Raw genomic sequence first — 25,918 nt, 5'->3', positions numbered from 1 at the left:
CAGGAAGCATTATTGAAGTATTTTGATTCTTAAACGCTCAGTGTGGGGTTAGTGTATTTTGGAAGCATGTTTCTCGTTTTCAAACTCAGTATCTGGAGGCAAGTGATACCATTTACCTTTTGACTAGATCTACTAATGGTTTTGCTAGTAAACACTGAAATCAGGTTTTTCCGTGAGGCTCATCCTTTGAAAAAAAAAAAAAAAAAAAAAAAAAGGAATTTTTAGAACATGATAATTATGCCTTTCAGGCCTTCATAAAAAGATGTTCATGGTATATCCACATGAACCTAGTTTGCAGAGACTATTTTACAATAAATGTGCTTTATCTGTAGGTATAAAATTTTTGGTAAAGCCTGTGGTTAACACACATGTACCTAAAGACAATCCCCCAAAAAGATGTGAAAAAAATTAACTATGAGTAGCTAGAGTAAGTGTGACTCACTAAAGTGTGCCACTGTAGTAACATGCTTTGTGCATTATCACAATTTTGTGTTACCAAAATCAAGCACCATGAAGATTCTACCTACATCCTTCCCTTTAATTCTCAGTCCCAGGACAAGTAATTGGTGTTGAATCATTCTACCATCTTAATTTATTTCCAGATTCAAACAAAGCGTATGAAACAGCCATAATTCAGAACAGTTTTGAACTCACGTCTAAACTACTACTGAACTACTATATACATTTATATAGTAGTTTTGATTTCTACAGCACTATAACCCGACAAGATTCATTAAGGAGGTCTGAATGACAGTCTACTTTCCTTCATCCACTCAGCAGTATATTAAAGTGTTTGAAGAAAATATGCAAAGACTCCATATTAAGATGAAAAACTCTAGCACTAACTATATGATCAGCCAAAAGCCTTCCAGGAAGTGACATTTTGAAACAAACATACGAAAACAGTAAGATGAAGAGAAAGGTCAACAGGTATTTGAGGGAGTTTACAGTAGATAGTGCAAGAGCTTCTTCTGCAGACAGAAATTCACTGTGCAATTACCAATGATGGACAGCCTGAGCTGCAAGAAATGTCATATTGTATGTTCCAGCTGAAGATGTATTTTACCAAATATATTGAAGTATATGACCTTAGCAAAAGAAAAATCTCACTCCTAAGAAGTCACATCACTTTTCTTGAGTTCTTAGGCATTATGACATAAGTGAAAATACATAATGAAGTTGTGAAAAGATTTGAAATGTGTGACCAACTGAGACTCCCCACTGCCTCCCACTCCCCACCGAACAGCACCCAAATGCCAACAAACTCCTCATCCAGCATAAGAAAGAGTCAGCAACAGTTCAATATGTGTAGATATCATTACATTCAATAAATCATGGAGATAAAGAAGAGAGACCTCAAAGGACCAAACTAAGAACATATTCACAGTTGAATAAAGATTGGAAACAGTCCCAGCATAAACACATATCACAATGTGTCAAAAACGGTTTCCCTACCCAACTATCCCCCTGCTCCAGTCAACACTAGCAAGCTCTTATAATACACACCATTTGGAGTAATTCTTCAAAAACCTTACCTAAAGCAAAGCTGCTGCTTCCTTTAGTCACCCCAACAGCTTGTTCTAAAAATTTTGAGACAAAATAGAGAGGTCTACGTACCGTGAAACTACATTGGTAGCATCTTTAAAACAAGCAATATTAAAAGGATCATCAAGTAGACTATTTTTGCCAGCAAGGACCATAAATAGACCCAAATAATTACAATCTGAAACTAGACAAGTGCATACCAGAAACAGGTGCAAGTTCCTTAAACAATCACTGTAGTTAACTGTTGCAGCTGCTTATGCAAGAATATTGTACACAGTCTGCACAAGCAGACAAAATGTCATTCAGAAAAGACCACAAGTTGTAAGGCTTGATAATAGAATCAGTAGGTGAATCTTTATGTGCTACAAAAATATGCATGAGGTAGGGAACTTTCTGAACTTAAGAGTAGCCACGAAAGCTTCCCTTGCCCTGATGACTTTTAATGCAAGTCTCTCTTACCTGCTGTGAGAGAACAAGCTTTTGAATAACTGATCTGGAGGAAAAGAAAAGAAGAAAAAAAAGAAAGAAAAAAAAAAAAAGCTTTAAAGCTTGTTCATTCAAGATTTAAAAAGAAAAAAAATTAAAATAAAGGAAAGAAAACTGGTGACCAGTAACTGCTCTCCCACACTAAAAAGCATAGCATAGGGTTACTAAAGCAAGACAGCAACCAGTTTATTATTGTTTGGATTCTCAGCAGATGGATAGACAAGAAAAAAAATTTGAGTCGGTGACTCAAAAAACATTTCACACATTAAGTATTGAAGTTGCTTTTCCTTCCAACATACACCGTTTTATAACATACACACACATTACAAGCCCATCATGTTTTCTTAGGATATGGAGAATACACTTTCAAGCCATGCAAGGACATAGATTAACTTTCTGGGCGATGAGAGGCAGCAGATAGTAACTAAAGGTGCACACTTCTTGAGTGGTTCCTTTTAGACAAAGGTGACAGTAGAACTTATTTCTAGCAGATGGTTACATTGGCATTGACAAGCGGTACTCATGTCATAACACAAACAAGTGTTTCCTTCTTCAAGCACTTTTATTCCTCTCCCTCTAGTTTCAGAAATTTGTCTTGCCATTGCACTTTCCCTTGATCTTCATGTTCTTTTTTCCCATCTTCCTTTACTATTATTGATACCAAGTTATCCTCTGCTAGCTCGCTTCTTTGCTGTTCTTCAAGGACAGTTGCCACTCCAAACACCAGTCCTCCTCACTTTCATCAGTCAAGTTCTTTGGACTGTGCTAAGGAAAGGTGAGAAATAATTCAATGACACAGTTGCTTCCCTTTAATACTAAATAACCGCTCTTAAACTGCATGTAGGCTTTCTGCAACACACTTCTTTCCTCCTGTGAACAATAAACAACACAATAGAATAGTTCAGTTAGAAGGAACCTACAAAGATCACCCGTTTCAACTGCCTGAACACATCAAGGCTAACCAAAAGGCAAGGCATATTATTAAGGGCATTAACCAAATGCCTCTTGAACACTGACAGTCATGGGGCATCAACCACCTTGCTCAGAAGCCTGTTTCAGGGTTTGACCACCCTCATGGTCAACAATTTTTTCCTGATATCCAGTCTGAACCTCCCCAGCACAGCTTTGTGCCATTCCCTTGTGTTCTACCATTAGTTAACAGGGAGAAGAAACTGGCGCTTCCTGGTAATGATGGGTCTGATTTATTATTTTTTTTTATCTTAGGCCAAAAGCCTGGGCCTTCAGACACTTTCAGCATAGCTCTCAAATTCCTCTCTGTGATGGAAGCTCACAGATTCCGTTCCAATCTCTCTTGTAAAGCAAAAACATCAGTCTCCAACATTTCTTTGCAGATAGCTGGGTGTCACCTTCAAGTCCAATGAACCGTAACTTTTAATCTTCCTCCCACGTCTTCTGTTCAACAGTGCAAATTTCTCCATTACCCAGATTGCTTGTGTCTGGGCATTTTTATTTTTTTTCCAGAACTTAACAACACCTAAGTTTTTCTACCTTGTTTCCACATATTTTAAACGTGGTCTCTCTTAACCCATATGTTTAGGGAACCCTCACAGCTTGTTCTGTTCATTCAGCAATTCTGTCAGGAAGACATTTATCAGATACTTACATCCTTACACTGCCTTGCTGCGTTTTCCTTCTGCAAAACTTGTTACTCATTATATATATTTTCGCTGGCAGAATGGCAAGAATACAGACACTTTTTGAAGTCCAGTGTTAAATTTACTAATTCTTATGGCTGATCATTAAAGGCCAATGCTTGTTGTAACTTCTGTATCTATCTGTACCCAACTGTTTTCCTTTATCTTGTGATGTAGATAGGGCCCTTTGAAGCAGCTCTGGAATAATAATATTTAGAGAGAATTTCAAAAATACAGATTGAATGGGCACTCAGAGAACTTGCCAAAGGGACTGGACAGCTGAAGCACATCCCTTATGCATGAAGAGCAAGCCCACTGCAAAACTAAAAGCAAAAAAATTCCTTAGTATTGATAGATACGCTAAATTCAAGTTAATGCTTTTCTTGGCACCTGAAAGCACTGTCATAGCCTGCACAGTCAGCTTAATTTTTACTTGGTGAAGAAACGCAGAGGTTTTCTGCAAACACTCTCCAACAGTTGCATTCATAATAGCAACTGGACATTTGTCAGTGCTAAAAAGGGTCACTAGAGACCATGTAAGCATTTTATGCTTACCGTAATTACAAAACAGGATATTTCATGTATCAGCTCATACAGATTTTTCAGATTAATCAAACCAACTATTTCAGGAAGATATTCAACTCAACAGATATTAACAAAAATTAATTAATGAATAAATATAAATTAACACAATGCTTTACACACATTTTGAATACTGCATAAGCAAGCTTACTGTTTTGTGTGTAGTGTCTTAGTGTGACTCGACAAAACACTTAGAAAATGCAGTGGATGCGTAAAGTTCAAAAATGTAGAGTTTTCAATCACTACAGCTCTATGAAAATACTTCCTTAGATCTTTTTCATTTATATGATGGAAAAATGCATACAATTAGATTTGCCTCAAGGTACTAACAATCAAAAATAGGCATTACAACAGAACTTAGGTTGATTAAAGAAAATTCATTTAATGGCTGCAGCTGGTTGCTTTTGTGCAGAATATTAAGCCTCTATAGAGCAAAGTCTCAAACCTGATTGTCAAATCACTTGCAATGCTGTTTCTGAAGAAAAAAAAAGCTATTTTTAGGAATTGATTTCAAAAAAAAAAAAAAAGTATACTAAAAGCTTATGATATTTCAGAATTCTTTATGTTTGATCAAGAAACATGAATCAGAGGAATGTTACCACCTGCCAAATGTAAAAGGATTCTAAACACCTTCTCGGCATAATATTGACTGGAGCATTTTATCTTCATTTTCAGTGTGTAACCCCATGAGACATTCTTTTTTTTTTTTTTTTTTTTTTCCTTTAAAATAATAAAGATGGAAGAACTTTGGAAGAAGCTTGAGTGAAAATAGTATATAGGCTACAGGAATGATAAATAGAAAATGAAATAGGTATAGGACAAGAGCATCGGGTAGGATAAAAAATTAGAAGTGAGCAAGACAGTAAGAACAAATATCTGGAAAAGTAGAGTTCATTTTGATGCAAGATTTTAACAACACCAAAAATCTTGTAGGATACTTTTAAATTCAAGAAGCCTATCACACTTAATGATGTCAAAATAAAAATTTCCACTCTAAACCTCTCTAGCTGGAAACTGTTGTGTAAGTTTAGATATGTATATAGTGATCTATCGTAGTATTTAGACTCTATACTAATCACGCTCAAGTCCTATACAGCATTTGCCAACATCTTGCATGCTATATTCATTCCTGATTTACAAGACTTACCGTTTGATCACAGCAGAATGACACATAGCTGGTCTTGAGATACTGAGAAAACAATTACACTGAACTGCATTCTCATACAACAGCAGTGCATCATCTGCTAAGCACACTTACATATAGGACAAACAAAGCAGTCCCACTGCTGTCAATAGCACAAATCAGATACTGAAACATGCTCAAGAAGAGAGAAAGAACCAGGGCACTTCATTACACAGCATCAAGTTCTTAAGTATTATTTTATGTCCAACCTACTACTAGTGTCAAAACCAAGTTTCTTATAAGAAAAAAGGCATAAGCCCAACTACACAAACCAGGAAGGAAAATAAAAATGGTGCATTCTATCACAGAAGTCGCTGCAAATTCTGAAACACTACTGCATTTTCCATACAGCATGAAGTTGTTCTTTTTCAGAAGTAAACTTACTATGCTCTTTACTAAACATGTTTATTTTTCTTTATGCTACACAAAATTAAGTATATACTCATTTTTTACAACAATTAAAACAAACCTGCTTTGATGGCAACATTTTTCCTAGCAAAACCACAATCCTATTTAAGCTGCCCAACATCCAATTAAACAGAATCCCAAAGATAGCCAGACTTAGATGGCTAATTTTAGATTACTTAAATGTACATATATTCAAACACCTGAAAACCAAGGCACTACAAAATTACATGTTCCCACTACACCTTAATTCTCAACCTTTTGAACACACGTAGAGCAACTAGCACTTCCGACACTATTTAACATTTTAATGCTCCCTGGAGTGAAAAGCTGTGGGTTGTTGTTTTTTTTTTCTTTTCTTTTCCTTTTTTTTTTTTTTGTTTTTTTGTTTTTTAAATGCAGTTCTTACATAACTTTTTTACCTACAGAAAATGAATCATGGGTCCCTTTTAGCATAGCACCAGCATCTGTTTCAGTATATGCTGTGAGAGCTCGCACTACATCTTCAGCACTACTGTACCGACTTGCTACTCCTTCACTCACTGCACTAGCTACATTGCCTTACAGTTATACCAAAATGGGGCAGGTTCATAATTCAGCTCTGTACAGGAATTTTGGAAGGAGATGGAATAGGAAACAAGAATAAAGCAACAACAAAAGAACTCTAATTATATGTGTGCAGTACAGACAGCATCTCCTTGCTCTCCCTTCTTTCCTGATCTTCTTCCTGATCCTAGAGTTACAAATTCCCCGCCCTTCTGTACATTATACTCCCAGAGGAGAAAACAGTTCCTGGAGGCATGCACAAAATCTTCAGGAATCATTGAAAGGCCCCACACAGTCTCCAGAAACTGAACAAGTCCTAAGGCAGGAGTCTTAACCAGCTGAGAAATTCTCTGTCCTGAATACTCACATTGTGAAGACAAAAAGGAATTTCTTAGCACATCTATTGATTATAGTATGTTTGTGTTCAAGTAGTTTAGCTCAATTAACAGAACACTGTGATATCAGCTTGACTAATAAATATGCTACCAACAGTTTCCTAACATTTCACTTTATACAGAAACAGCAATGTATAAAAGAAAATTTAAGCAAAAGAGAAACAGGATTTCACCTGTTTACCTTTACAAGACATAGCTTGAAAACACTCTTCCAGCAGAGATCAAAGGCTTGCTGAAACCAGTATGTCAGAACATCACAGAGAAAGCTGCATGAATACCTTGCAGTAAGAAGTGCTAAATATTAACGTATTAAATACTTAATATACCAGGACAGCCTCACTCTCCATATGTGCTAGGAAACTGACAACTCTAAGAACAGACTGAAAGTTTTAATTTAAAATACTAAGTCGATAACAATAAGAAAAAAATAAAACACTGAGCTATAATATGTTGCTGAATTTTAAAAGCATGAAGTAACTGAGTTTTGGAAACTAGAAAGGAAAAAAATGGTGCCATTAAGACACTTGTTGTATATAACTAAGTACATATGTATATATTTAAGAGAAAACTAAGAAGCAGCAATCACTAAAAGGTATGATAATCATTTCAGCATCCCAGTAATTCACAACTCTAATGTTGGAGCTTTACATCCATTAGAGACCCTATCATTTGAGCTATAGAAGATGACAACCTTCTGCTATCAGTTACTATGTAGGTCAAAGGAAGAGAAACATACCTTAACAGGGTTTCACATGTATCAGCTTGCAGCAGGAGGCAAAAAAACAAGGCTCGGGCTACAGTTTCACATGATATTTAAGCTGATTAATGCCTAGCTATTGCCAAGTACAAGGTCCCACTCAGCACTGCACCAGCTCTGGCACTTGTCAGTGGCTGGTGAACTGACTGAGGGTCTTAACATAAAAGACTACCTAGGGGCTTGGTTGTGTTGCCCTGGACATTTGTTCACTGAGTTTTGTTGCATGGGCTTAGCTCCCTGAGTTAACTATGGTAGGGTCAGATGACAGCCAAAAGATAACATGAGGAAAGAAGCAGGAGCAATATTCTGTCTATGGATGAGTCCACACTGCCTTCCCATTACAGGGTCTGCCAGAAACAGAAGTGCACATTGTAGCTAAAAGGTGACTTATACCAAAAAACATACTAATTATAGAGCTCTGAGGTACATAGACAGTGCCAACAGTAATAAGGGAGGGGTCTACTGGAAACTGGCAACTACTAGATATACGCATCATAATATATATTATTATATTAAAATAATGGTAGAAGAATAAATTAACTGACTGGACAACCAACACAACATCCAGACCAAAGATCACCAATGTAAGCACAAGCCCTGGCAGGTTAAATCTTGTGAAGCTCTTCCAACAGCTCCACCAACCCAACTTCCAGTCAGGGAGAAGACAGCCCTATCTTCATTGTATGCCCAAAGCAGAGAAGTCACATGCATGAGCAGTAGGAAAACATCCCTGGATGAAGAGAATTTGCTCACCACCAGCATGGGTAACCTCTTCCAATGGCGCACAGGAGCACAACTTCTCTGGCCATGCTACACTGACTCACTGATTGCCAGAAAAGTAGGCATTTTTTAGCATCAAGTCAACCAGCACATGAATGATGTCTGCACGTCCACTTATATTGTGAATTTTAGTATTGCTTACATGTAACAGCAGCATGGATAATATGATCAGCAGTATTACATAAAACAATATTCCAGCTGTAACTCAATATTCCTTGTGTTGGTTAGCATCTCTGTGCAAATCATTCTTTTAGAGCGTTGGTTGCCTTAAAAAAAAAAAAAATAATAAGAAAAGAAAAAAAAAGAGAAAGAAAAGAAAAACTTCCTTACTCCTTATGCTGGTATTCAGGAGACCAGACAGCAAGCCACTCAGTCAGTGGTGAGCTGAGCCACCTGAAAAATCATTGATCATTTAAGGCCACATCAGGCCTCCTAACAGGCTGACTGTCCAAACACTACTGCTGGAACTCAGATATAGGCAAGATTAAATGGCTGACCACATAGGAGAACAGGACATGAAATCCAAGTGTTACAGAACTGCATATTCAAGAATCTTAAAGTAGAGCCCAAGTGACCAGCAACAGTTTTTCTGCACACAAACTCACATGATCAATAACCCCAGTCATTCCCTCCCCCACCATCACATCTAGTTTCTACTCCTCAAACTTATCCCAATGATATTGCTTCCTCCATGCAGTAAGTCACTCCCTACCACCCTAAGGCATTATTTATGCCTTACTGAGCACCACTGTGCTTGAAATGTCTCCTTTCCCCAGTGCCACTCTGCTAAGTCTTTGATACCTCACTCAGCCAATGCCCACCTCTTCTCGTGTCTCAGACAACACTTTTTTGTAGTTTTTGTAGAAGGCAGCTAAAATTACTATTTCACAGCCATCCTGTATTATTTTATTTTGTTCAGTGTGTACTTCCTATCTGCAGATTCCAAAGAAATAAATTGTTCCTCTTCATCACCAAGGCCCCCTGGTAACCCAGACTTACCCCTTCCCCAGGTTCTTGTTCCTAGTCAGATACTCATTTCCCTTTTCCTTTTCCCACCCCCTATACTGTAGAAATAAGAACTCTATCTGACCTGTAGCAATGCCTTTTTCCTGCAGCCTGTGTTCAAAAGTGGTACCACAATAAATATGGTAACTCCCTCCTTTTATAACATGAGTCTTCTCAGCCTCCAGAAGTAAAGCTGAAGATCCTCACAAACCAAAAAAAAAGAGCTGAAGAAAGTTAGTAGTTTAAAGCAATAGCCATGATATGACTATTCTTTTAGCCTAAAAAGTACTCATTTTTTTCAAATATAATAGTTGAGAGCTAGCAAAAATACACATAAAATGGCTATTGCAAAGGTAGAGTAGCAAACAGCATATAGAATAGACTCTGAGATGGCAAACTTTCAGGTAAGCAGATGGCACTAGACTTCTTTGCACGGAAATCCCCCAGCAGTTTCCACAGAGCACTACAGAACAGACTACTCTCACACAGATGTTCTGTCAACACAAGCTAAATTTCTGTAACACTATTTACTAACCCAGCCTGAGTTGCTTTGCACATCCCTGAAGCAGCAGTGCTGTAAATATACTACTGAAAGTCCACTTGCACTACTCAGTTTTATCCTCCTCAGGCTATAATTGTTGCTATATTGCTATATGATAAGTTGATATTTTTATATCAATGTTTAAAATCACAATAGCAGTCAATGTGCATGGCACCATAAGCCATGCACTCAAATGTACAGCACAGAACCTGAAGAGGAAGAATCCTTGGGAGCTATTCATATAGGAAACTGACACTAGCTCTTCATCGCAGTGGGTCAACATCACTAGGGTTTTACTGCTTAGGCTGAACAAGTTCTAAAAATACAGGTCTCAGCAATTTCTCTTGATTTCTCTCACCACCAGAAAACAGTTATATGCAGTCCTTCGGGTCAATACAGCTTCAATGATGGTCAATTAGCATTGCTTTGGCGTGGGAGCAGCATTTTATCAGTCTGAAAGACAGATTAGCTCCTTGCACTTAGTGTTGGCAGGATCATTCCAGTTGCAATACTCCCTTGCTGCTATGTGGCAGCAGTTTAAAAAGTAGTCCTACTTCAGAGAAATCGGAAGAATTATAGAGCAATGATAGAAAAAATTAATTTTATCTCAGTCTCAGAATGTCAGTAGCTTTTAGAAGGTATTTCATCATATGTCATGAGAAAAACACAGACAGGAAAGGAACAGCAGGCAATGGTACAAAGCCTTTACTTACTTCAAGGGAAAAAAAAATATATAGGACTTATTTTATACTGTGAACCAGAAGGAATGCATAAAAGTATATCCACACTGCAGTCTCTGTCCTCTTGTAACAGTAATATTGGTTTAATTAAAATGGAAATACTCTACACAAAGTTCTCCCATACCACACCTCTGGGAGTGGTTAGACAGAGAGAACAGCAAATCTTTATACCTCTCTACTTGTCAAATCAGCCAAATCAGTAACTGAAGACAGAGCAATGGGCTATCTGGAAATAATGATGTACTGTCCAATCTTGCACTTTTCCACAGAGCAAAACTATCTCATTACTCACAAAATTCTTTAATCTTATCAATAAATCAGAGGATGAAAGACAAGTGTGTGACAAGTTATTTAGCCTTCCAAGTGCTTCCAGTAAGTTTCCACATAAAAAAATCCACCCCACTAATAAACTACATAATGATGATTCAGGAGACTGATAATTGGGTGGATCTTTTTTTCCTATTAAAAAAGGGAAGAAAACCAATAGTGGGTCAGTTACTCCCCAGAACATATTTATATTTATTTATATTATATATACATATGAAATAATGCAACTCACAAAACTCAGTACATGTATATAAGTTTATTATATAGAGTAAACAAGCATGCAGTACAAGTATTGATAAACCAAAAGACTGCACTCTCTATGACCCACAGTCCATCAAGAGCTTGGGCTCAGCTCGACCAAAAACTTAATGTTATGAGAGGATACTCTAACTGTTGTAAGTCTCAAAAGGTAAGAAAAACAGTGAAATTGCTGAGACAGTAATTTAACTCAGAAGAAAAATACTGACAAAAGACATAAGACGTTCAGGAAAAAAAAAAAAAAGTTGGACTACATCAACTCAACCAGATCAAAAAAAAAAAATCAAACCACTCCAAGAAGGAAAGGCAGTTAGTATTTTCCTTTCATACACCTTTCACATCAGCAGGGACTCATCAGGCTGGTAAGCACATTAATCCTTAGCAAACTGCCTAACCAGTTAAGCAACCTGCACTACCTAGAAAATAATTGCTCTGTCTCTGACATGAAGAACCTCTGTGCATGCTAGAAGATGCCAAAACCTCATCCACAGCAATTCTGTATCTTTCATCCTTAAGAAATTAAGTTTTACGGAGGCTTTCATTTACTCTTGCTACTCAAAGTGAGAGTTAAGTTTCAATCATTCTTCATGTTTTAGAAGAAAATGAGGCAGTACTAGCCACCCATCACCAGACTTTTTTTTTTGAGACTATGCCTTGTCTTTGTGGAAGAAAAAGGTTGAGAAGAGATGGTGATGTTGTTTTAGATGCCTCAGACCACTCAGCCATTTTGAATAGCACTTACCACATTCATAGTCCTATTTTATTGCAACTGTCAAGCATTGAACTGAAAATGGTAGGGTCAAATTGCTAAAAATAAGTGACCAATTTATAAAAAGGAAAAGTAGAACAGAAACTGGAAGTAAAATATAAAATCAGAGACTATCTACCACAAAATTTCTTTGAACAGATTGACATAAATAAAGATTTCTAACTCTCAGACAGTGTTCCATTTTAAGCATTATTGGACCCACCTGAAAGCTGGTGAGGCAAGGTTACGCCTGATGCAGTTTAAGGCAACTTGTCTCATGCTAGAGTGGAAGAACCCTACTTAGTTTGCACAGACTCCAGAATTTCTCCTTAGTAATAGAAGTAAGGTAGATGGAAAAAATGAATTTATAATCAAATAAGGGAGCATTTAAACATTTTATGCTTTCATATAATTCCTAGCTATTACAACAGTAGACAACATTACATAGCTTGCTTTTTTCCTAGGAATTCCATACTATGGACTTGGAAAGGTTCAAAATAAACTGGAGTTTCCTGGGAACCTAGGAATAGCAAGTAATTATGACTTACTCAATGTAATTATACACACCACTTTGGAACTGTGGATGGTTGCTGATTCGTTTTCTTTTTAGTGTAGGAAAGGAAGCGTCATAGGCACTTCCTGGTGTTTTTCTTCTTAAACTCCATTGCATTTTGAATTTCCTCAGGATCACCATCAGCAAATTCTAGAGTACAAAAAACTTTGAATTAATGGACTAAGCCTGCAGTTGTGTGCTGGGAATTGATCAGGTGACTTGTGTCAGTATTTGAACCTTCCAGAACCAGTAAAGGTGGCATTTTCTTTGCAGTACTGTACATTTCTCCTGCAACTGTTCCTGCAGGTTACATTACCACTTGAAACGTCACATATTTCATTGAGCATAATCATTTAGGCATCTTGCCAAATTGACACGAATATGTCAAGCGTCATTTTTCTTTGTAATAGCAGTAGACCGGATGATCTAGTCCCACTGTAGTGTGACAGCCAGATGCTATTCTGAGTAAATTACATCTAAGGAGGGGAAAAGGGCTGACAAGCAAACCACTACACAACTCCAATAGTATATCCCTCTGAATAAAATTAGTGATCAAGTGATTTACATATCTGTAATACATTAAAATCAAAATAAATGTTAAAAACCAAGCTAACCAAGGGCCTGGGGTTCACACGTAGAGTGGTAGTGAATCGCAAATTTTGTCAGTTTGGAAACAAGAACAAAAAAACCACTGGGCATTTTACTTTATAAGCCAATAAACTGTTCCCGTAGCCTACTGTGGCCAGCAAGCAGCTAGCAAATGCTGCAATGACAACACAGGACTGGGTGAAAGCCAGACAAAGATTCCAGGCTCTCTTCCACCACTGTTCTGCAGGCTTTGTTGCTCTTCACATCAAGTAAGACCAAGAATGATGAAGTGCTGTTTTCTGTTTATCTGGGGGCTTTTTTTGTTTGGGCTGTTTTTTGTTTGTCTGATTGTGCTGTTTTGGTGTTTTGATTTTTTTTGGGGGGAGGTGCGGGGAGGTGTTTTTCTTCACTTAATAAAAAAAAAAAAACAACAAAAACTTCTTTCAGATACCAATACAATTCTGAACGATTCTCATTCTGTTTGGGAATATCATGACAAAACAAAACAAAACAAGTTTATAATTTTTAATAGAAGTTCTTTGTAAAAAACTCCTGTACAACACCAGTCACCTCATTTGTCATTTGTTTGAAAGTTCACGTACAAGTATTGAAACAACATCAGTGACAACTGATCACCCACTTCACAGAACAGTTTCATATATATACACACATATATCAGAGATCAAGACAAAGCTTCCATAGGTATCAATCTCTCAAGATGAGAAAGGTGACAGACAGAAAACCCTCCAAAAAAGCTATGATTACCAGGGTGACAGTTACTGCAATGCAGGTAAGTTTCCTTCTATCCCTTTCATCATCCCAGGTATGAACTACTAATATAAATAGGCAAAATATTCATACTGTATGAACTTTTCACCTTACTGATCTGGACCAACTTGGTGACAGTTAGTAGATCCAACTTCACTATTTTTAAGTACTTAAAATCAGTATCTTTAACAGTGTTGATTAACTTTATCACTGTACCTGGTATGTTACTCTATTTAAATTAGTTGTTGTTAATGTAAGAGAATTGGTTAATTCTTCAACAGCAAAACTAATTTGTTTCAATTTTCCCATTTTCTGGAAAGTACCTATTTCAGAGACCATGTTAAGAAATCAAGCTGCAGCAGGGGAGGTTCAGGCTGGATATCAGGAAGAGGTTCTTTATTGAGAGGGTTGTCACACACTGGAACAAGCTGCCCATGGACACAGTTACAGCACCAAGCCTGTCAGAGTTTAAGAAGCATTTGGACTCTGCTCTTAGTCATATGGTCCGAATTTTTGGGTAGACCTGTGTGGAGCCAGGGGTTAGATTCAATGATCCTTATGGGTTCCTTCCAACTCGGGATATTCTATGATTCTATATTAATGGCTATGGACTCCACAGTCTCTGGAAGGTGAAATTATTCACAAAAAATAGAAACTTGAATTCATTTTCCAAACATGCCCTTTGTAACATCAGAACTCCACAGTGCAGTGAGTCCACTGATTCTTCTGCTGTATTTTCTTCTCCAGAACACTCTGCATTACAATTCAGAATTTAATACAAGTGTTACTTAATAATTTGGAGAACATTTTCCACTCAAACAGAAACCAATGACAGCAGAACAGATGCCTTTAGGAAACTAAGGATGTGTGATTATAGCACTGGGAAAACAGACACATGCTTGCATCATCTGTAATAATTAAGTTGAAAACAGCCTTTAGTACTTCCAAGATAAATCTGATTCACAAGAGATTTAAAAGGTCACCAGAAACACGGTTCTTAGTCAAACTAGTTCACATCATTTTTTTCGGGACTGATTTTTTTTTTTTTTTTTTTTTTTTTTAAGACTTACTAAATGTTCTGTAAAATTCTGCAAATCTCTGTAAATTGCTATTAACACACTGGACTTTTCTCTACTAACATTTCTTAAGAATCCCTCATTATTTCTACCCTGAAGATTTTAACCTATGCTCTTATATTCTGATCTCCCAAAACAGCTAGAAAAGTTTGCCTGAATATAGAAGAAAAGATCAACTGGATTTATACATCAGAAAATATGACTGCAGAACATGGATTCAAGAGGATAACAAGGTTTTGAGGGGTTTGTACTGCCTGTCCCCTTTGGGAACAATGAAGTAGGGGAGACCATCTTATCAGGAAGATAATTTCTTATTCTCTCAGAAGTATTTCTCACACTACTTTTGCCATCCCAGACAAATTCAGATTGTTGTGGGTGTTTCTTCAGGTTTTGTTTTTAAATCAAAAAGTAATTTATGATTTCATTAAGTAATAAAAGCAGCAGAAAACTTGTGGTCCAGAAAGACAGCTATATATTAATATTTTTTAAATACACTACAGAAAGAATGCAATATTATGGAACAAAAGAAGAGTCCCTAACTTCCATAGAGAAAACAATAAATAACACTTGAAATGCAATAAACTCCTAAAGATAGCAACATAACAAGAAAAATCTGTGAGGAAGTAGCACATGCTGTAAGTTATTCTTACCAGCCAGCATGGCAAATGGGATCTTCCCCATCCCACTGAAGGATTTAAGGGATATGCCACTCCTCCAACTAAGATGTTTTTCTTCCCCTTTGTGATCACATTCATTTGATCCAATAACAAGTAAAATGGATTAGTTTGATTTACCACTGACAGTCATCTGCCCGTAAGTAGCCTGACTGTAAGCTTCAGCAGTTCAAACATGTCAGCAGCTCCAGAGGAAAAACAATAACAAATTGCTGAGAAGGAGAACACTCTGAAGCAGCTTGCCCATGCAAACTTCAAATGCTTTGCTGGCCTACAAACTGTGCTAAACCGAAATGGAGATAATTATCATCTTACAAATGCCGTCCAGGTTGCTAACAGCACACACTAAATGTGAAATTTGACATTTGTTTACTGGTGTTAATAGACACAAAGTAATCTCTTTTAAGAGCCCTCTTACAGAAAAAAAGGGAAAAAGTACTTTAATCATATGCACTCCCTTAAAGCTGCAAGTAATTCTACTTATACCATATTTAGCAGATTGCATAATTTTAAGTCAAACAAAAACCTCTAACTTGCTCCCTGCCCATTGCAAGCTTCAACAGCAACACTACAGCAAGGAGTTGGGGAAGTGTTTACAAAACCCTCTGGTGGTTTAAGGAGTGACTAACAAGTAAAAGAAAACAGAAAATATTAATGAACCTAATGCCAAATACCATATACAAGGTAATCCTCTTCATAAGTTTGTATGTTTTTTAAATGTTCAAGAACATTAAAAAAAAATAAATAAAGGCAGCAAGACAGAATCATAAATATGATTCAGTGTCTGGACAAAAATCCTGCAAGGAACAGAACTATCATTGCCCAGCATTTCACGCATTAGGGTTCTTTAGCTTTCTAGACCAACGTTTCCTCAGTAACACATCCCATCAAACCCTACTAACCCCAACCCATTAAACCCCACTAAACCCTACATATTGTGAATGGCTCAGAATTACACTGGGACAGACTGAAAAGCAGCAGATCAAGTATCGCAGAAAACTCTGGGGCTCACAGTTGTGATTCTTCCTTTCAACAACGTCCCTAACCGAGGTGTCTCTCTTTCACGCAGCAATTAGATAGGCACAAGATACAGAAACGTATTTATTTTGACAGGTTACCCTCTGCTTCTGATAAAAGTTAAAGGGGGAACAGAGGGAATGTAGAAAAGAAGAGGGTCAGCACCACAGGTGAACATATGGTACAACCATATAAACTTTGTTTGCTTAGGAGAAGAAGCAAAAAAATGCTTTAAAGAGAAGCCTCCAACTTAGAAAAGAAGGCTAATAGTCTATAGCATATCTGCTCAAAATTTTTACATTCTGAAAACCCCAGTGAACCTGGTCAGGAGCTCAAACAAACAACTCAAAGTTACCAAAAAAATCAATCTCTCATTTCTGTTTAAGATCTTCAAATAATCCCAGAAAGTTAACTGATTTAATAAAGATTTAGAGGTTCTGTATTTGAGTGAATGGATGAACCTACATGATTTGCTCCATAGGAGAGGCTAGATCAGGCAACATAGATAATACAGGTAGAAGGAATCAAAAAGTCTACAAATTATTATATGGTAAGAACTCCACAGTTCTCAAAGCTTTGCCAAATATTTTCCAACCATGAATACACACTTAATACAGTAAGATTGTGAAATATTGTTGAATTACTAAGTTCAAAAGACAAATAGCAGAAGTCAATAGACTTCAACAGGTCAAATAAGAGGTACATAATTATACTGTAAATGCAGGTACTTTGAAAAAGTTGGTCATACAGGACATTCAGAGCCTTCACAATTCTTATTTCAACGTTTAAAAACCTCCCCCACATCTCCCTGTTTTTCCCCTTTCTTGCTTTACCATCTTTAGCTTGTTGAACACTCTTCTTCCCACCAGCAATTAGCTTACAACAGAACTCTGAATTTTAGTAATCAATTGACAACCTAGGTACTGAATTAAGACACGTTACAGCAGTCACTTGACTCTCCAACCAGAAACAAAGGCAAAAGAACAAATCCCACAAACTATGTTGAAACACAAACACTGAGGTTCCCACTTAGCTAGTCTTTACTGTGAGAAATAACTGTCTGCGTGTCAGACCAACTTTCTCTTGATCTGCAATAGCAACAGTGCAGAAGAGTGGAGAAGAGACACTGATCATGTTTTGGACTTCATGGGTTTCTTAAAAAAGAACACAAGAAAAAAACATTTTATAACTACCTCTAAAATACAAGTGTATGCAAATATTTTGCAAGAATTCATAAATAACTATTGAAGCAATAAAGCTTTTCTAGAGCAAGTCTAAACTGAAAATACAATGCTGTAGTCCTCAAAAATTTCATGCATTGATTGCTAATATTTTTCCCCCCTTACACAAGCTGAAAGTGGTAACATACAAGAGCAAAAAAAAATTTACAATATATTTTCCCTTTTTTTGCCAGTATTAAGTGTAAATTCAATTGTTATGAAAAAACGTATGCATACAACACATCACCAAATGTGATTATTTTTACATACATTTGTGGTAAGCAAGCAAAAATCTGCAACTCAGAACAAGCTGAGAAGGATCAGGATGTTTGTATTTACTACATGCTACTGACAAGAGCAGCAAATGGGAGAACTCTTAGGGCACAGTATGCCCACGTTGCTTACTATTGCCTATACCACTGCAAACACATCAAGTAACCCACATTTATATTAAAATTCTTCTGAGATTTTAATCTACAAAACTCCAAAGCGCTACTGCCTTCCACCCACTAGCTGGCCTAAATCCAGCAAGCAAACTTTCTGCTGTTTTCCCACGCCTAATTGTTTTCCAGTATGCAGACGAAGTATAAATCATGCAGAAAACCAACTTTTTTTCTTTTCTTTAATGGAAACGTTAAGAACTGGAGAACATGATTGGTCATCTCCTCTTCCACAGTGCAAGAAGTGCTTTGTCAAACTTGAGTACAGCAAGATAACTTAAAGAAGCACTCTACACATGATGTAGGCTGTTAAGCAGATGGGGGGAGGAGGAAGGACATCTATACAGATGGTCTGGAATTTGCATTTTGTAATTCAAAGATGGAAGTATTTCTCAGCCTACTATATAATGCACTCATTTCAGCAGAACCTTTTGAAATAAGACAAGAGGGTACTCCTCCCATAGCCCAGTACAACTTCAGAAGAATTTCAGATCAAATTTAAGAGAATGTGAGGATTCTGGAAGAAATCAAGGGAAATCAGATTTTGGTACGTCTCCAAGCACCAGCATCACTTCTCAACACTCATCACCTGAGCTGACACTCATTGGCCATACTGCAGACAGATTGTGCAGTCTGCTCTGAAAGCTCAACTTCATGCAAAGGGAAATTGGACAGAGTATGAGTTTACCCCAGAGGCTACAGCAGATTCCAAGCTTTCAGGGGAAAAAGCAAGTTATCTGAATCACCCATATACTCGTAATTGCACTAATACTCATAATTGCACTAATGAGCCGTGCATCAAGTACATGCAGGGAGGGAAGAGCAAAAGTTGGCTTTACACAGCTTCATACTTGATGGCATGGCAGAGGATGATAGGAAACACTGATCCCACTGAGCAACAGCAATTAAATTATCTCCTCTGCCCACTTCTGTGTCTTAACAGTGCACTATAGGTGGAAGCCTGTAGCTAGCAGTATCCCCCAGGTGTCAGTACTAGGTCCAGTCTTGTTCAGCTTATTCTTCTGTGACCTGGATGATGCAACAAAGCCCACCCTCAGCAAGTTTGCTGATGACACAAAACTGGGAGGAGTGGCTGACACACCAGAGGGCTGTGCTGCCATTCGGAGGGACCTGGACAGGCTAGAGAGCTGGGTGGTGAGAAACGTCACTAAGTTCAGCAAGGACAAACGCAGTGTCCTACAGCTAGGGAGGAATAACCCTAAGCACCAGTACAGGTTGGGGGCTGACCTGCTGGAAAGCAGCTCTGTGGAGAAGGACCCAGGAGTCCTGGTAGACAGCAGGGTGACTGTGAGTCTGCAATGTGCTCTCGTGGCCAAGAAGGCCAACGGCATCGTAAGCTACATTCGGAAGAGTGTTGCCGGCAGCTCAAGAGAGGTGATCCTGCCCCTCTACTCAGCCCTGGTGAGGCGACACCTGGAGAGCTGTGTTCAGTTCTGGGTTCCCCAGTACAAGAAGGACACAGAGCTACTGGTGTGAGTCCAGCAGAAGGCTACTAAGATGATGAGGGGACTGGAGCACCTCTCTTACGAGGAGAGGCTGAGAAAGCTGGGCCTGTTTAGCCTGCAGAAGAGAATGCTAAGAGGGGGTCTTATCAGTGTGTACAAGTACCTGAAGAGAGGGCACTGAGAGGATGGTGCCAGACTTTTTCGGTAGTGCCCAGCAACAGGACAAGAGGTGACGGGCACAAACACACACAGGAAGTTCCAGATGAATACGACAAAACACTTCTTTGCTGTGAGGGTGACAGAGCAGTGGAACAGGTTGTCCTGAGAGATTGTGGCATCTCCTTCTCAGGAAATATTCAAAAGCTACCTGGATGCCATCCTGCACAACGTGCTGTAGTGACCCTGCTTGGCAGGGGGGTTAGACCAGGTGAGCTCCACTGTGATTCTGTAATTAAGCCACGTAGACCACAGAAGATAACGGGAGTCAAAAAAAGCATATTCAGTTTTTCAAGTTTCTTTCAAATTAAGAAGAGTGGCAGGATTTAGAAGAATGAAGAAGAGAGACTGATAGGTCTTTGAAAATATTATTACTTTCACCTCCTTTAACCTGTACAGCAGTAGCAGCTACTGTCTTTAGAGGTAACCATATATTGAACAACAAAGAAAGAGTGCTTTTAAACTATTGCCATGCAGCTGCTGACATACACCTGGTCATATCAACCTGCTGAGCTTATCACTTCTGTATAATTCAGAAGCTGATATACCTTAGCCTCACAAGAACAGCGTCAAAAGCATGATTTACACTAATCTATACGAGCTTACACCCCAAGGCCAAGGTAGTTGCAGTGGTCAGTTGCATTAGTGGTAACTGCTACCAATCTTTTGAAAAGAGAGCTTGTCTTATTTTTAAGTAAGGGTGGGAATTGTGATTTGAAATAAAATAACACAGGAATTTAGCAGCTGAAGATACAGCTCTGCAAAATTCTGAAGGATTGAACTGTTGGCACAGCAATAGTCCAGAGTGCTGTTATGAAGTGGCTTTGCAACTTTGAGCTCATAAAATTATGTATTTACTGCTTCTCCAAATAATGTAGTTTTTCCGCAGAAATAATCTCAATTTTTGTCAATATAAAAAGCAGCTTACTAACACATCATTAAAAAAACAAGTCTGCTCAATGTTCTTATTGCAGGTACTCATTTTTATTAAAAACTTTCTAATAAATCAAAAAGATTACAGACTGCATTCTCACTTGTTTATATTAAATGCCAAGAAACTATAAAAATATTTTGGTTTGGTTCCAAAGCTATCTTTCAGACACAGTATGGAAGAATAAAATACCTAAAATAGTTGGAAAGAAACTGGGTAGTGAGAAACAGCTTAAGGGTTTTTTGTTTTTGTATTGTTTTGTGGGTTTTTTGTTGTTTTTTTGGTAACAGAATATGTAGAATTTTCTTGCATAGAGCTGTCACTTCTCGCCAAACAAACGTGTGTCATTCAAGATTTAGGAGATGTGTCTTCAAAACTGTGCTTCTCTTGTTCCAGAACCTCTGCAATATCCTATTTAAAGCAGAAAGAAATCCATCTTGTAGGAACTGAAGTGGGCTTTTAAAAAGCATGCATGTGTACGTATCTTCAGAAGTCCTTAACTAGTCTTTTCCACTCTCCTTCACCAAGGCAAGATTCTGATACACACCTTTCTAACATTACTAACGCACTCCCCATGTATTGCCTTCTAAGAACAAATGAAGAGCTTTCCCCCAAAATATACAGCTAGAAATGACTATTGTATGGGCTTTGTGCAAGCCATTTCCCAGAGCATCAGTTGCAGCTTTATTTCAGATTTCAACCCCCTTCTTAAAAGGAAGTTGTTTTTCTTTATTTGATAGGTAAGGACACCACAATTCTTGAACAAATGCTTAAGCAATGTGAGGGAATACAAAGAAGTTTCAGAAAGAACCATTATTTGCACACCTAACACTAATGCATGGCTACATGACAGCCCTCTACCTACATCCTTGCTATATTTTGCGAGATAGAAATATCAATACCCTCCAGCAGGCTACAAAGCTCAAAAATTAAGTGATAAGGGAAAATGAACATTAAAATACTATACACTATATAACAAGAGAGCAGTATAACAATATGGTTTGTTTCATTTTTTTTTTTTTTAAGCTTTTAATATCGGTCAATAGCTGCTGTAACAGAAGAAATACTTTCCCTTAATCACTAAATAAACACACCTGCCACTTTATGATAAAGTATACTTCATATGAATGACCTTTGATACGATTTCTTCTTAAGTCTCACAACTCTTGGAAAGACAGCTTGTCAGTCCATTATCATACTTCACATCTTAGACTGCACCCTCCTTTGTGCTACAGTCCAGGTTATTTTCTCTTGATCTTTGCTTTAACTCCCAATTCTATCCAAAAAATAACACCTATGGAGTAGCTGATGCTCATCTTTGCTCCTTGATGGTAAGCTGGACAAAGTTTTTCATCCCAAACTGAAATAACAAGATATCTAGAATTCAATTTTGAAGACATTTTGCTTTCTAAGAATACTGTTGAGGTCCCTGTGACCCATGAGCAGTAACCAAGCACTGAAAATGTCAACAGGCAACTGTTCTCCTCTATGGAAAAACAGTCACTATGCCAACCCTAAACTAGCAAATACCTATTGATAATGCTATCAGGTAACAAGCTCATTAAATTACTCCAGAAATAAAACACATAACCTTGCCTCACAATGCACATGGTGGAATTCACAGAAGTGCCTTTTTTAAAAAAAAAAAAAAAAAAAAGCCTGCCTGCTTAAACTAGTTAAAGCATGCTTAGAGTTTTGTAATGGATTGCTGGACTAAAGCAACAGAAATACTTATTCTTACTCAAATACCACCTGAAAGGTGGTCATAAAATTTGTACGTGAGAGGGACAATTTTGGACTGAAGTAAGGAGAAGTACATATTTACAACTTAGAGAGGAATTATAGAAGAGTTAATTGATGACACAGTAACCACTTCTTTTAAGGTTTATTTGGGGTCTGTTTTCGCTTATCAACCATTGGAGCTAAATGCATTTTGTTTATCTATGTGCGAAAGAAAAGCTGTATGCACTTTCGTATCACTACTGAAGCTATAGCCTCAGAAATTACACGAAGAGCAAACCTGAAAAGGACTCTCATAAGTAGGTTAATCAAGAGCATCACTTCAGAACCAGCAGTATTAAACACTTTTCTATGGCCCATCTACTAGGCAGCACAAGGTACAACAATCACAGCTGGAGTTTTGAAAATTTCTGCTGAACTCCTTTTTGTTTCATCCGACATCTATTTTAGAACCTGATTTTGACTGTTTTGTTTCATCTTCTATTTTAGAACTTGGTTTTTGACTGCATGTACCATTGTGACTGGGTGAAAAGAAGCAAGATCACAAGAGACAAAAAAAAGACAATGAAAGATGAGAACTTCAAAGGTATATTAGAGAGCATCTAAACCTATGTCTTGAGCAACATTAACTGCACCAGCAATTAACATCGCAGACAAAAGAAGTCCTTGTTAAATATTAAGCATCCGTGCCCTTTCAGTTAGCAAGAAAGAGCTCATGATAAATGCTCCATGATATCTAACGGCAAAAACGCCATAAGGAAAAATAGAACAGTATTCAGGTAGTCTTTATAACTCACAAGATGTTAATAAAAAGAGGCAATTACATCCCTTCCTTTCAATCTAGGGCAAATAATCTTTAAATAATTCTAATATGATGTCAATAGGATACATTTCAAACTGTTCCCAAAGAACACTATCAGCATAAGTAACATTTACTTAAATTTCACCATATTATTAATAGCAATATTGAAGAGAACATATTCTATCATCCGTTGTCATCACATTTTACACATCTTTGACAGTGAAGAGAGATCTTACCCAGGCATGAAGATGTGATTTAAGCAATTAATGCATATTAGAAGCAAGTACACTGCAAAACCTTCATTTAAGTTTTTGAATCTGTTTTGAAGACAGCTTCACATGACCCAGCCTTGAACGTTTAGGGACTCGCACTGCACAAGGATTTAGGAGGCCCCAAAAAGCTACCAACATCGTTACATTAACCCTTATTGCTCTTAACTGCTGTTTTATTTCCAATTTCTTCACCCTTGCTAACACAATTACGGAAACTTAATCACTGACAACTCCAATGTCTGGAATAATATTATAGCAACTTATTTTAAGGGTCACAAAGGGTGATTAAGCCATTTACTAGTTCGACATCCCACACATCATACACTGACAGATTTCATGCTATAACCCTGAGACTCTATTAGACAAAAATCCCACAAACTATTCAGCATCAAGTCAGTGTTTTGAGTAAGCAAGGAAAAGCTATTAAAAAGATGCAGCGGTCACTTAGGCTATCTCCCCACATGCCATAATTTAATCACCCCTTATCTTCCCCTCCCCGCCACGACTGACACTACATATTGCCTACGGTGAGAAGTAATCAATCACTGGAGGAGAGCGCAGGTTTAGCCGCCCAGTCCTCACTAGTCGGAAGGCTAGAATTAAACTCACTTTAGGAAAGAAAACATGAAGATGCATCTATGTATGGCAGCTGGAGAACAGGAGAACTCTGAAGTTAATACATATTGGAAAGACATATGATTGATGGAGAGAGTAGCAACGGCAGTATGTTAAAGACTCTTCCTTTTCTTGGCCAGATCCAAGCCCTGGAATGCCTCTGGTCTCTTAAGTGACAGTAAGCAGTTATAACTTCTACACTTGGCAAAGGAGCAAACAAAAAAAAAAAAAAACCTCCTTATTTTCAGAGGTACATTTTGCTGGGGAAAGGTGGAGAACACAGAACACCTGATGTCCCGTCCGCAGAGGCAGAAGCCCTTATGAGCGGGGTCTCTCCTTAACTCAGCCCCACTCCCCCGGGGTGCGCTGGCTGGAGCGAGCGAGCGTGATGCACCGCAGCCGTGCCGGGGACGCGGCCACCTACCTGTGCCGATGCTCATCGTGTCCTTGCCCGTGGATCAGGAAGCCTCCGAGGTTTTTGCCCCCTTTGCTGGTATCCACGTGGGGGATGAGCACATCCTCCAAACCCAGGTCAAAGCGTTTGTGCTTCGAGGAGTCGGGCAGGAAGAAGAACGCCCCGAAGCACAGCGTGATGAAGGCACTAAGGATAAGGAGCAGGATAAATTTCTCCGAGAGTCTCAAGGTAGCCCGGTGGTGCGGGAAGGACGACGTCCCCAGGTTCAGAGGGGGCAGCCTCCGCCCGGACAGCGGCAGCAGGGCGGGGGTGGTCATCCTTCCGACAGCGACCCCAACGCGGGGCGCAGCCTCACCCCCCGCCGCGGCGGCCGCCGCCACCTCTCACCCCCTGCGGAGGGCTGCCGGGGCCCGCCTCGCCTCGGCCGCCTCCCAGCCCGGCGCGGGGGCCGGCGGCGGCTTCACCATCCTCCCCGCGGGCGCCCTCTCGAAGGAGCGAGGTGAGGGCTGTGTGGGGGGGGGGGGCGGGCCGCCCCAACGGCCGCCCCAACGGCCGCCCCAACGGCCGCCGCCGCTCCCCCGGGGGCTGGGGCGCAGCCGCCCCGCTGCCTCCGCGCCCCGGGGCCAGCAGGGCCCGAGCGGGCGGCTCCGGTCAGCGGCGCTCCCCGAGCTCGGCGGCGGCTCGGCTGCGGGACGGCGGCGGCGAGCGGGCTGCTGGGGGCCCGGCTTGAGGCGCGGCGTCGCTCCGCCCGCGTCCCCTGGGCCGGGCCAGGCGCGGGCTCATCCCCACCGCCCCGCTGCCAACGGCGCCGGCAACGGCCACCGCAAGCCCGCTCCGGACCCGCTCCACGGCCCGGCTGCGCCTGCGCGGAGGCGGCGGAGAGCGGAGCAGGCGCGCTGGGGAAAGTGAGGTCTCCAGGAAGCGGCTGCCAGCACGGCCCTGCCCCTCCGGCGGGAGGGGCGGGCCAGGGGCGCGGCCACAGGCAGCGTACCTGGATTACCGCCTGCAAGCGCTGAAATGTGATTGCTGTCCCCCAAAATGGTGTGCCTGACGGCCCGCACACGTGCACAAGCCCGAGTCCTTTGCAAAGGGTTTCATATAAAACAAAAAGGAAGTGTAAACTGAAGGATTGGAGAAGCGGACAGCAGGAGCCAGATTACAATCATAGAATA

The 25,918-nt window shown here is 39.3% G+C and overlaps 1 protein-coding gene across 1 annotated transcript in view; it reads right to left on the bottom strand.

Moving 5' to 3' along the window:
* The window catches only part of MAN1A2 (mannosidase alpha class 1A member 2), a 134,778-nt gene extending 109,479 nt beyond the window's left edge, over nucleotides 1-25,299 (bottom strand). The window contains exon 1 of the mRNA XM_032182618.1: nucleotides 24,756-25,299. Within this exon, the coding sequence (XP_032038509.1) occupies nucleotides 24,756-25,063 (308 nt within the window). The 5' untranslated portion in view covers nucleotides 25,064-25,299. The remainder of the gene's footprint in view (nucleotides 1-24,755) is intronic.
* Nucleotides 25,300-25,918: the final 619 nt, after the last annotated feature.

Source organism: Aythya fuligula, chromosome 1 (assembly GCF_009819795.1).
Source record: "Aythya fuligula isolate bAytFul2 chromosome 1, bAytFul2.pri, whole genome shotgun sequence".
Taxonomy (NCBI): Eukaryota; Metazoa; Chordata; class Aves; order Anseriformes; family Anatidae; genus Aythya; species Aythya fuligula.
The sequence above is the reverse complement of the archived record's forward strand: the minus strand, read 5'-3'. Positions and strand labels throughout refer to the sequence as shown.